This window comes from Solanum stenotomum, chromosome 3 (genome assembly GCF_019186545.1).
Source record: "Solanum stenotomum isolate F172 chromosome 3, ASM1918654v1, whole genome shotgun sequence".
Lineage (NCBI taxonomy): Eukaryota > Viridiplantae > Streptophyta > Magnoliopsida > Solanales > Solanaceae > Solanum > Solanum stenotomum.
This window is the reverse complement of record NC_064284.1, coordinates 32,284,827-32,298,924: the sequence shown is the minus strand read 5'-3', so window position 1 is coordinate 32,298,924 and position 14,098 is coordinate 32,284,827. Positions and strand designations below refer to the sequence as shown.

At 29.1% G+C, this 14,098-nt stretch overlaps 1 protein-coding gene across 1 annotated transcript; it reads left to right on the top strand.

The window, feature by feature from the left end:
- Positions 1-5,668: 5,668 nt before the first annotated feature.
- On the top strand, positions 5,669-6,397 carry LOC125859872 (zinc finger protein 8-like). Its single transcript, XM_049539719.1, has one exon. The coding sequence runs from the start codon at positions 5,688-5,690 to the stop codon at positions 6,387-6,389; it is 702 nt and encodes a 233-aa protein (XP_049395676.1). The 5' UTR covers positions 5,669-5,687; the 3' UTR covers positions 6,390-6,397.
- The last annotated feature ends 7,701 nt before the right edge of the window (positions 6,398-14,098 follow it).

Below are 14,098 nucleotides of genomic sequence, written 5' to 3'. Positions count from 1 at the left end.
ATTACTTGTTCATTTTATTAAAGATAGATGACTATTTTTATTTAATTCAATTTGACAATTCAAGAAATAATTTATCACATATACAACTCTTAATTTATCATTATTATTAACTATAGTTACTTTCAAAATATTAAATTTATTACATTCATAAAATAATATAATAAATTTATTATTTTATTACTAACTTTTTAAAAGGTGCATCAAGTTAAAACATGAATAAATAAAAATAGACAGTAAAATAGATGTAAATACTAAGAGTAATTTTTTTCTCATTGAAGAGGTCAAATTCAAAAGATGTCTTTTTCCACTATATCTTAGGCACAGAGAATATTTTCCAATATATTTGGATCTTTTGCTGATCCTTGAAATTATCTTTTTTTCTGTAATAAAGATGCTATTTAAAGGTGGATTTAGAGGGGTTTGAGGTATTTATTCGAACCTCTTAGGTCAAAATTATATTATATATATTATATAATTTTTATTTATTAGATATAGAGAAAGTGTTTAAAATTTTCTAAATACAAAAATAGAAATTGACTTAATACTTTAGCCGTTCATAATTCACTTTAAAAATTTTAAATTTAAATCTCAAAACATTATATTTTTAGTTTTCAAACCCTTTTAATAAAAAATCTAAATCAACCAATATATTAAAATAATTCAAATAAACAGTACAGGGGAGTCATTAGATCTCTACCAATGGAATACAAAATGTTAGCAATTGTAGGCTTGTAGCTATCCTATTCTCTAAATTAGATGGGGCTTGGATAGTAGTGCTAAGTGTTTTTGTCATTCTATATCCAAAATTTGGGTCATGACAATATTTACTATATCTTATTGGTTGGTAAATTAATTTATAGTTCAAAATCAATGATAATGAGCCTAAGGAGTTGAAGAGGTAGAAGGAAGTATAATGAAAAAACAGTGGAAATAAAAGAGAGTAAATATATACAACCCTCGAATAAGGACAAATTATAAGACCATATCCAAAACCTGGTGGATGCCAATACAAGCTATTACAAAAGTAGATTATAGACTAAACATATATACAAGTTTTCTTGAAATAAAAAAGATTAGTCAAAAACTATACAATGATGAAGATGAGTCAACTCTAATTGCCAATAAGTATGACTATCAAAACAACGAGTACTCAGTAGATATCATAAGCCGACTGAGCTTGTGATTTCAATAACAAGACAAGAAGCAAGTAAAACAAGGTAGGAAGACAATGATAAAGATATAACTAGACATGCATTATTATAAAGCTATTATAGTAAATAATAAAAGCAGTAAAAACTATCTAAACCTAATTGGACCCCCATAAGCTCAGAAGGCACATACAAAAGCATAACAACAATAAAGCATGCAAACAATAACTCGATCAAACCCCATAAGTCCGACAGATAAACTAAAAGTTATATTACAAGGCACAATTTCAAAAGTTTAGGCCTTTGTATAAAGAAAAAAAGGTCAAGAATACCCCTAACCTATTAGAAATGGCTTAAATATAACCTCTCTCTTTTGAGTCATTTCTAATAGGTTAGGGACTCTTTTTCTTTATACAAAGCCTAAACTTTTAAAAACCAAATCATAACCAAGTCAGGATATTGCACGACCGTTGTGGGTCTTGTGCCGCGCTACGCAAAGTCAATATAATTAGCAATGGGTTTTTACTATACAAAATAAATATAACATTAAGAACAAATTACTATAATTAATATTCAAAAGAGGAAAAGGTATTAATATATGGGTAAATAATGACTAAATATATACATTTTAGGTTGTACATCAAGAGGACATAATCAAATGAATTGTCACTTACAAAACTTATTTTCTCTACTTTCACTAAAAAAAATATTTTTTATAAATTTAACAACCCATAGTGACCTTTTATTTTTAGATGGTTTTACAGGACCACCGACTAGCCAAAAAAAAAAAACAGAAAATAACAAACACTAATAAAGAAGAATCACCAACATCACGTACCTGGTCCCTCTAGAGATTGACCCACAAGACATAATTAAGTTGTTTTCTTTTCCTTTATACTTCCAACTCAAATAACATCTATTTTTTATAATTATTCATTCGATGTTTGATATTATGTTGGAGTCTAAATAATTTAAATTTGTACATTACAGAGTTTATTTATTTGGACAATGCTATCAATTGATTTTTTAAAAAATTCAGAGCTCGAACCTAAAATCTTAAACCATGATATTAATTTAAATTAGATATAGAAGATGAATTTGGCTAATTTTGAAGTCCAATTGATTGGGAAAAAATAAATTGTGGTCCAGAATTTGTCTCATTTGTTCAGTATGGTCATAAAGTAGAATGGTTTGAAATTAATGGAGATAGATAGCTAAAGCCAAATGTTTCAATAAAATTGACAGATACCAAATTAAAAGGACTGAATGTGGACTTTACCTCCAAACTTGGTAATTATATTGCACATTCTAAGAAAATTCAAAGAAGAAGAAGATTATTAAGAATTACTAAGTAAAATACATGTTCATGTAAATAATTTTTTATTTCTTTAATGAGTGATGGTCCTATACAGGGCCGTCTTAACCACTAGACCATTAAAGCCATCGCTTGGGGCCTCATATTTTTAGGGGCCCTCAATTTATTTTTAAATACTTATATATATTATTTTTTAAAAAAATAAATATGTACTTTAAAATGTTTTTAAAAAAAAACATATAAGAAGTATATAAAAAAAACAAACAAAATGACCGTTAGTTTTCCCACTTAACATTTTTTGGGAATAATTTCCTTAAGTGGGAAATTGTGTTTCCTTATTTATTTTCTTAAAATTTGACTCTGTGCAACAAACAATCATTATATTGAAGGAACGCAACACTATTTCAATATTATTTTATCAACTTATTAAATTTGTGAGCCATGTTTTATTATTCTAACTTTATTTATTAGTTTTTCTTGAAAATCTGTTATTCTTGATATTCCTAGTTCATAAGTATATATATATATTCTTGTTTTAGTTATTATTAAAATTATTTCAATTTAAATATGTCAACTAGAAAATATGATTCCGAGAAGAGAACTTGAAGAATTAAATAAATCCCAAAAAGGAGCCCTTGATTGAATTTTAACAAATAATAAAAATTGTGAATAAAAAGTTATTACTTAAAAAATAATGTTAGCAATTTCGGTAATCGTTGTCTCAGCCGAAAGAAGTTTTTAAAACTAAAATGAATAAAATCTTATCTAAGATCAACAATGTCTCAAGAGATATTGAATCGATTAACTATATTATCAATTGAAAAGGAATTACTAAACAAATCAATAATAAAACAGTAACTAATGACTTTGCATAAAAAAAAAATGCTAAAAAAGTAGATTTTAAATAAAAATATATATAATAAAAAAATTAAAAAAATAATATTAGGGCCCCTCTTGTTGAGTCGGCCCTAGTCCTATATCTATTTGAATTTAAATAAAATACATGCCCATCTAAATATATATATATATACACCTTTCTGTGAGATTCACCTGCCATATAAAAATTTTCAACTCGATTTCAACTAAATATGGATTTCAAATGAGTTTAAATCACCTTTAATCTTTTTCAAATTATTTAGTATAATCTTTCTCAACTCAATACTTCTTTTATCTTTGCGCTTGAATACAAAGTCATTTTTACTCTTTCAAATAATGCACTAATAGTCTTTTATGTTTGCAACTTTGAAACACTTTTGGCTCTTCCTCAATTTGTCTTTTTTTAAGGTTGAGATTTCGATAACATAACATTTTTCCTTTCCAAAAGCAAATCCTTGCAATTTCAGTTTTTACAATAAATTATTGAGAAAAAGTTCTGAAATATATTCGAATTTTGATCAAAATTATTGTAACAATACCGAACTTTGGAAAGGACCTTTTACCCCCTGCATTATTTAATAGTGTATTTTAAAGGTATATATGTGCCCACGTGGACATCATAAATATTGCATCATTATAAATAGTCATGTGTCCACGTGGGCATATATACCTTTAAAATACACTATTAAATAGTACAGGGGGTAAAAGGTCCTCCATAAAATTTGGTATCGTAACAGCAATTTCGACCAAAGTTGAAATATTTTTCAGACCATTTTCCCTAAATTATTGATATAGAATTAAAACTAGCTAAGAAACAACTCATAAATTTCATTTCTTTTTTCATAAAGAAAAATAATAAGAATTTTAGTGGTAAACAACTAGGATTGTCATGAAAACTTTAAATTTCTATTTTCATTTCCTTTCTTCCAATCCCCAAGGGAATAACCTTCCACTAAAAAGAGTTCTTAATTTGATGGGGCCAAAAATGAATAGAAAAATGGTTGATCCAACTTTTATTTGTTATTAGTGGCAATAAATATATACATTAATAAAGAGTATTAAATTTTTTACTGAAATTAGTTAATTTCATTGGATTTGATGTTGGTATAAGTTTTAGAGTCATTATAAATATATTTAACAACAATTAAGCTAGTGTCGTTAATTAGTTGCTACTAAAGATTATTTTTTGCGTAATGTCTAAAGTGTTTGGCTTAAGTTGGTCTTGTTATGTCATATTTATAGATTCTTTCATGTATTGACATTTGGAACTTAATTCTCATTGAAGACAATTTTTTTAGTTATACTAAGTATAGTCCAAAATTCAAAATAGATTTTTGGTTTAAGCAAGTGATATTTGGTCTGAACAAAACAAACAACACATGGTTTATGTTTCAAAGAGAAAGATAAGTAAGCATTTCATATACTAAACTTTGGAGGAAGTCCACTTTAAAAAAAATAGACACTAAACTTTGGAGGAAGACCACTTTAAAAAAAATAGACGAAAGTTAGGATAAAATTAAAAACGCACCAATATTATAAATATAAACGATTATTAACACAATATATGAAAGAATAAGAAAAAATGATAGTCTAAGCTCATAGATAAAAGAACTACTTTGAGCCATTTCTCAATGAAATTACATGGTCTTAATATTTGTAGCAAACATAATATATATAATAATTAGGCTCTATAGTTATAGTTTCGATAATTGCCCTGTATAGCTATAGTTTCGTTTGTTATGGAGGTTGCAATTGCATATTTCTGCCCGTTTGTATATTTCGCTTGCGAATGTACAAATAAGGTTAGCATATGCAAATTTTGTATTTATACATTTAGAAAATTTTCAGAACTCCATTTTTATATTTTGCTTGCCAAATATACTAACAGGGTAATTTATTATGAATTTTGCTTAAATCGTATACAAATAGGTAGGGTAAACATATACAAAATTCTAGATTTATACAATCAGAAACCGAATTATACAAATTTTGAATTTATACAAATATACAAATCAGGCTAAGCAAGATTGGCCGGAAGCCTGAAACTATAGCTGCAGTTTAGAATTTCCCTAAACAATAAATATTTGTTATTCTACACAATTTTTCCAATAAAAAATACTCTATATTTGAAAAAAAAGAAAAAAGATTACACCAAAATTTGTGTGTGGCTATGTGAAGTCACACTACACATATTGAAAGGTCAGGTTCAATTATCCTTGGATCAGACCACTTCATTTATAGCTGGTCCCTCTTTGGCCCCTCCAACTAAAGAAATATAGACAACACACTCCTTTCCTTGTAGCTCCTTGTAATATCCTTTAAATTTTTTTCTTGGAAAATACTCTCTCATGGAGAAGACAGATAGAGAAACTCGTGATTTCATGAACGTTGAATCCTTCTCTCAGCTACCTTTTATCCGTCCAGTTCCAGGTCCAGGTCCAGCTCCAGCACCGCCTAAAGAAAAGACCGGCATTAGGCTTTTCGGAAAAGAATTTGGAGTTGGTACTGGTGATGCTGAGGAATCAGAATCGGAAACCATTGAAACAGAAGAAATTATAAAAGAGAATTCAACTACTAATCGGAAATTTGAATGTCATTATTGTTGCAGGAATTTCCCAACTTCACAAGCATTAGGAGGACATCAAAATGCGCATAAGAGAGAACGTCAACATGCTAAACGAGTTCATCTGCAATCTGCAATGGTACATGGTGCAGCAGCTGAAGCAAATAATATTTATGGTATAATGAATTATCGCGTTCCTAATTATCATCATCATCATCATCCATCAACATGGATGATAAACAGTACTAGCAGATTTTATGGAAGTCCTTATAACTCTTCTCCTCATCATCATCATCAAACTCCGCCTATTAATGGAAGTCCATTAGCGTTATGGAGAATTCCAGCAGCACCAACTTATAATAATTCTTCTAATTATGGTCGTCCAGTCGTGTTTACTGCTAATAATCATCAGGATTTCAAGTCTTCTCCAATTATCAATACGACTTCATCTTCTCAAGATCATGTGAGTTTAGATCTACATTTGTGAAGAAACTAAATAGTTTGGAATTTCCAATTTAGTCTAGCTAATTAATTAAAATTCTTTAATCTTCTTACGTGCACCATATTTAAAGCTTTTGTTATTTGAGAAACTTTTAATTAATTAGTCTACCGACGTTATGTAAATGACATAATTTTATATGCATGCAATTCTCTCTTCTTTAATTTCTCTACTCACTTTTGTCGGTTGAAGAATGTTTAGCCATGGGTTATAATAATACTAATATTTATAGTTTGTACATCACTTAAAAGAATAATTGTCCACACCAAATGAAATTGTTATCTAAGTACTTCTTCCGTTTCAATTTAATTATATACTAATTTTGATTTGTTGGGAGTTTAACGAAATACAGAATATTTATGATCTTAAATTAAAGATATATAAATTTTATCAAAATATCCTTTAATTTTATAATTTTAAGCATGCCACAAAAATTAAAATTAAAGAATTATCAAAAAATATTATTTTTTAAACGGACGGAATTCTAAAAAGATAACATTAATATTGCGGTGTTTTTTTTCTACAGCGCAGTGTATATGTAAGTTTTAAATCAATAAAATCAAAACTATGGTGGTACACGTGTCTTTTCTTGTTTTGTGTGTCTACCTATGCTAGCTTCTTATAAGAAAGTTACAAGTTATGTTGTATATATAAAGTCCTATTTGCGCTCAAAATTGCGAAAAATAGCGACAGTTTACTTAGTTACTAAGTAACAAGATTCTGGTTTCAATAAGTGTATATGATATATAATATCTATAACTAATTGAAATCTGAAATTGTGTGAATATAAGTTCAGATAGTCAACTGGTCAAAATACAATGTACTTACATATTAAACACCTTTAATTAGTCACTAGTAAAGGTGTCAACTAGACCGGATAAGGTCAACCCAACCCATTAAAAAAAGGAAAAATTATATAAATGGGTCATAAAACTCAAGATAATTACATGTTCATACCTCTCAATTCAAAGTAATACAAGAAATACCTATTCTCCTAAAAAAAAAATACAACTCATACCACCATTCATTAAGGCTATTAATTTTCACTTAACTGATACTAAATGATCAGTATCATATATTGTATTGATATCATTAATGCTGATAATTTCGCTTAACTGATACTAAATCAATATATCTATATTGTATTGGCATCATTAAGGTTTCTTGTTCAAAAATTACTCATTAGTCAATGATACTATAAGAGTATATGTATATTGTTGTGGTGTCATTGAGGTTTCTTGTTCAGAATTACTCATTAGGCAATGATACTATAAGAGCATATGTATATTGTTGTGGTATCATTAAGATTTTTTGTTCAGAAATTACTCATTAGTCAATGATACTATAAGAGTATATATATATTTTTATGGTATCATTAAGGTTTATTGTTTAGAAATTAATGAGTAATTTCTAAACAAGAATCATTACTAATACCAATACAATAGATATTGATTTAGCATGAATTAAGCAAAATTATCAGTCTTAATGATACCAATACAGTATGATACTGATTGAGTATTAGCTAAACGAAATTAGTTTGGGGGTATATAGTGTAATTATTTAGTGGGTATAAATGTATAGCGGTATATATTTGTAATTTTTTTCTTTTATGGGGCTATTTATTTAGTTTCCCCTTAAAAAAATCTATCGATCTCCGATACAGGGTTGGGCTGGGCCGAGTCACTCGTAACTAGGCTGGTTTGGTCCAAGCTCAACAGTAAAAAAATTCCATCTAGCCCGGCCCTTAACCTGCCAACCTTATTATTCCGATTCAATCATGTTGGGACCGATTTCGGCCTAGTGGACTTGATGGGCTGAGTCATTTATTTTTTAAAAGAAATAATGTTTATTAATTCAAAAGTTTGTGCCAATTACCAATATAATGTAGATTTTTATCTATTTAATTTTGAAATAATTATAACTATATATATATATATATATATATATATAAAATATACACATAATATATTATCTATTATAATAGAATACTTACATTATATTATATATATACTTACAATGTATATCAAATATACACACAATATAACAATATACTATCTATACCAATACTAAATCGGACTAAAGAAAAAACAATTACAGAATATACAGAAAAAAACAATTACAGAAAATACAGAAAATACAAAAAATACAGAAATAATTACAGAAAATACAGAAAATACAGAAATAATTACAGAAAATACAGCAGAAATTAGTAGAATAGTTAGTTAACAGGAATTAGCAGAACTAATACAGCAGAATAGCAGAAATCAACAGAATAGTAGAATAGCAAAATAGCATAAATTCAATTTTTTGTAAATCCTACTCAGTACTCCCTCTTACTCGTGTCTGGTCATGTTTATCTCATATATATCCTGTTTCCCCCCCCCCCCCCCCCTTTTTAAGTTACTACCCACTACCCCGTTCATCTCTTCCTTTTAACTTGTATTCTTAAAAACTTCTTCATTAACCCCACCCCGGAGACGGCTAACAAGATGTCCTAATTTTTGGACTTTTTTAAGGCCGTAGAAATATCCTAGGACTTTACAGGTTAATCCATCGTTGTTATTAAGAAGTTAAAAGTCTAACCATATACTGAGGGTAGTTTTATACTACAAACATATTTACATACTTATCATTAAGCAAATATTATTTCAAATAGACATAATTTACATATATATATATATATATATATATATTTGTTTTTTGTTTTTTATTTTTTATTTTTAGGGAAAATACAGGAAACATAAAGACTTACATGACTTAGACGGAGAGAGGTTTCCCTTTCGGAAACCCCGACTGACTCTTACACACTTAAAATCAACTCTTTTACAAACTGAATATTACAAGAGGGATTTTAGGACTTTTTGGATTGAGTAGTTGAGATTGTTTTTCTAAATATTGGGAAAGGGAATATGTTGTGAGTTTCTCGCTAGTTTTTCTTTCTTGTTTTTTCTTAAGTGTGGAGGAGTGTCTTTATATAGAGGTTGAGGGGGACTTAGCATAAAGCGTGGAAGAATCCTAATGGCCAAACGTGGCCGACACACTAAGATAATGGAATAAAAAGTAACGGCCTAAAATTGGCCAACGTTTTTACAAGATTAGCTCAAATAATTCATGCCGGGTACACATTTGAGCCCCATCGCACATGCATTATTTTCACTTCACAAAACTTTTACACAAAATAAGACGCGTGCTTATCAGTTTTTTCCTCCTTGGAGGATAGTGATAAAGTAAGCACTCACACGACAAATGTGGGCATACCCACATGGCACACTTTTATTCCTACTTTAAATTATTGTCTTGTTTTGTCTTGTTCTCCTTCTTCTTTCTTCAGTTCTTCAGGTATCAAGGTTGTGAAGAGCTTCAGAATCAAAACTCATTCCTGAATCATCATCTGCATTGGGATTTTGAGCATCTTGATAATATGAATGTTCTCGATAGTCTTCTTCTCCTGAACTGTTGGATCTGGTTATGTTATTATTAGTATTTCTTGGACTAGTATTAGGTCTGTTTCGTTCTGTATCTGGTACTAGTCTGTCTCCGTTTGGATTTGAATTTGGTGGAGTAATTACATGTTTATCTTGTCCCTGTTGGAAAAACTGTTCTAAAGTCTTTTTTATTATGCTCTCTATTTTATCATTCTTTTTCTTTTTATGGAGCATAGTCTTCTTTGTTGTTGTCTCTACCTGAATAAATGATCTGGGTAACCTTTGCCTGGATGAAGAACCTTCACCTTCACTTTTTGGCAAAGTGACAGCCATAAACGGGTTTGATGTGTCTTTACCGGCTACCGTTTGAACCGAACTAGCTGTATCTTTATTATCCGATACAGTGGATCTTTCTGCATTCGTTGGGGAATGCACACCCTGCTCATCCATTTTTTCGAGAGATGGAAAACTCCTTTCTGAGGTCTGTGTACTGGTATCAATCCTCTGAATGGAGTCTTTACCTTTGAGTGATTTTATCTGCTCCATTAGTTTAGTGCTCTCTTGGAGTAATGCTTCCACCTTTGCATTTAATCTTTTGAAGGCCTCGGTCATTGAAGAACAATGGTCACAAAAGATTATTTTGTCTGTGTCTTTTTGGATATTGTATTGAGGGGTCTTTTGGAGATTTTGTCTGAGGGTTGGAGAGATATAGTAATTTGGACCAAGTATCCCTCTTGCATAATCTAGTGCTTCAGTAAAATCATTAAAACCTTTAAAAAGAGGAGTTTTAACTCCGTTTATAGACTCTACTACTTCTATCCATGTTTGAAAAATACCGTTAGTCTTACCATGTATTACCACATAATATTTAAATTTATTATCTCTACTTTTGTCTGTGAAATATTGACATAAAGCATTTAATGAAGCTACAAACTATTTATTGTCTTTCTTATTATATGTCATCCATAAATTGTCTGTTAAGCATTTCTGAGGTTTGTCTAACACACATTCTGACAATTGTCTAAAAGATAAATTCGAATTCAGATAACATACGATCCATCACCTCTATTGATGGTGTCTGAGGTCTAAACTTCATATTACTTAATACAGTCTGAGCATATGAGTCTGATGCTGAGGCTACTCCTTTGCCTTTGTATGTTGAACTAGTCGGCCTCATGCTGAAACAAATATACAGTTAAGTTATTTTAATATTTAGTCTACTTAATTGATCTGCTAAACTGTTATCCTTTCCTTTTATATATTCAAAAATAACATTTGGATAAATGGATATAGTATCCATAAAATTTAGCCATCTTCTCTTGCTACTAGCTTTTTGATTTATTTTTTGATGAAATTTAACTGTGGCTTCACAGTCAGTTCGTACTAATATCTCATTTTTATTTAAAATATATAACTTAAAACTATTAAGACCATATATTATTGCTAAAACTTCGGCATCTATACTGCTCATATTTCCTTTCTCTTTATATTTTTCACTTTGATAAGTACAAATTTTTTCTTATATCTTGTCGCTGTATTTATTGGGTCTAGCTTTTAACACAGCTCCCCATCCTTGGAAACTACCATCGGTTTCAATTATTAAATAATTAGTTTCTAGTGGTATACTTAATTCTGGAATATTTTTAACTTTTTCTTTAATTTGTTGGACTAATTTAATATCTTCTATATTGAAATGTTTTTGCCCTTTGCTACCTGTTTTAGAGTATAGTGGTCCTGCTAGTTTTCCTAAATCTTTAATAAAATTTCTAGCATAATTTACTAGTCCTAAAAGTTTTTGTAAATCTTTTGTATTGTCTAATTTATCCGGCATATCTAATACTTTTGTTGCTATATGTGGTTGTAATTTAATTTTTCCTTCTCCTAATGTTACTCCTAGAAAATTTATATGGTTCTTACATAATTCCATTTTCTTTTTACTTACTATTATTCCATTTTTCACAAATAATCTAAACACTGTCTGTAGATGTCCTAAATGTTCTTTAATATCTTTACTAAATATTAAGATATCATCTACATATACTAACACAAACCTTTTATAGTCACCAAATATAGTGTCCATTTTTCTTTGAAATATTGGAGGGGCAGTTTTTAGTCCAAATGGCATGGCTAACCATTCAAAATGTCCTTCCGGGCATGTGAATGTTGTCCATTCTATACTTTTTTCATGCATTTTTACCTGCCAATAACCTGACTTACAATCGAATTTACTAAATATTCTTTTTCCTTGGATTCGATTGATTAATTCATTTTTATCAGGTAATTTATATGCATCAGTTCTTGTATTATCATTAAGTCTTATGTAATTAATTACCATTCTTGCTTTACCTCGCACTATCTCACTATGATTTCTAACCATAAATGTTGCTGATCTATGTTTTGATGTAGATCTTCTTATTACTCCTAAATTTAGTAATTCTTTTATTTGTACACTAAAGTCTTCCAAGGCTTGATTAGTTGCTTCAATGGCAGCTGTTTTTATTATGTATTCAGGGTTTATGATATTTAATTTACATACTACTTTATTATTTTCTCAGAATTTTAAAGGCTTTTCTCCTATTATTTCCATTTCGTCTAATATTCTTACTATGTTTTCTAAGTCCTTCGGACTTCTAATTGTACCTATCCTGTTGATTCCTGTTTGGAAATTATAGAATTCATTTTCTACTTCTATTAGAGTATAATCTTTTTCTCTTATATCATATTCTTCTTCTTCCTCGTATTGTTCTGTTTGGCCTAAATCTTTACAACATTAGCTTTTATCTTTGCAGTTTTTACAACATATCTGTGAACTATCATTTTCAGATAGAGATATACCAGCTTGTCTTCCTTTTGTTTCAAATTTAATAGTTTGTACCGGTGTATAAGTAAGATGCTTAAAGAATATTACCCCATCTCTTGTAATTAATGTTCTCCCGTTATTTTGTATCATAAATTTTAATCCTAATACAAAATCTACATTTATGTTTAGATCTCTTACCCATATCCTGTCAAGTGTATACATTGGTTTATAAAATTCATTACATGTATTAATAAAACTTACTTGAGTTTTTCCGATATAATGTTGGTAGGTATTGTATGTTCCATCCATTTGCATTGCTGCAATTGGCTTGTCTAATGTCCTGATTAATTTTGGGGGTAAAATCTTTTTATTTATTATACTACATGTACATCCTGTGTCTACTAATGCTAAAGTTTCTAACTCAATATCTTGTATTTTAAGTCTGGCTAAGACTTTAATAGTAGTGAATTTTTTTTCTTCATTACATATGAAATTTTCATAATGGTTTTCTCTAGTTTCTATGTTCATTAATTCTGCTTCTTGGGTAGATGTGTTGTACATCCCCCATTTTTCTGTAATTGTGATACCATTTTCTGTATTTTCTTCAAGTTTTTGTTTTCCTTTTTCTAACGACATTCCCTTTTGCTCGAGTTCGTTTATTCTATTTTCTAATGTTATTAATCGTAAATTTATTGTATCATTATTTATATCTATCTTTTCACGTCCTTTTATTTTTATTTTTAACAGGTTTTCTATGCATGTGATACATCCTTCAGCATAGCAAAACTTACATTTTGCCATTTAGAAACAAAACGAGATTTGAATAGCTTATATTTCGAATATAAGAGACTAAATCGGACTAAAGAAGACAATATAAGGTTAGATTACCTANCTTACATTTTGCCATTTTTTCTCTCCTTGGATACCATTTACATAGAATACATTGGTTACTATCTATTCCTTTATTCCTTTCAAATTCATGGGTACATTCTTGTAAAACATTCATCATTGTATTTATTTGTAATTCTTTTAAGTCTATATTTTTAATTTCTAATCCTATCTCATTTATTAATTCTTCATTAGCTGAATCTGACCCATCAGATCGTGTTGTTTCTTCTGTTTCTACACTTACTATAGAATATATGCTTTCATTGTCTGACATGTATTCATCTACATTAATTAAAGTTTCTTGAAAATCTTCTATTAATTGAGAATTTCTAGTTCTACTATTATTTCTTTTAGGACATACATTTGCTAAATGTTCTATACTTCCACATGTGAAGCATTCTAGCTTATTTTTATAATTTCTATCATTTCTATATTTTCGAACATGTCTATCTTTATTTAGATAAGGTTTCNCTCCCACCAGCCATCAATTTAGTAGTTTTAGTTTTACGACCTTTCTCTCACGCAAGCCAAAAACACATAAATAAACTTGTATTTGCAACTACAAATTCATTAAATTCATCCAC

Excerpts from the sequence above, each read along its gene's own strand:
- LOC125859872 (XM_049539719.1), top strand. The coding sequence starts at position 5,688 with ATGGAGAAGACAGATAGAGAAACTCGTGATTTCATGAACGTTGAATCC.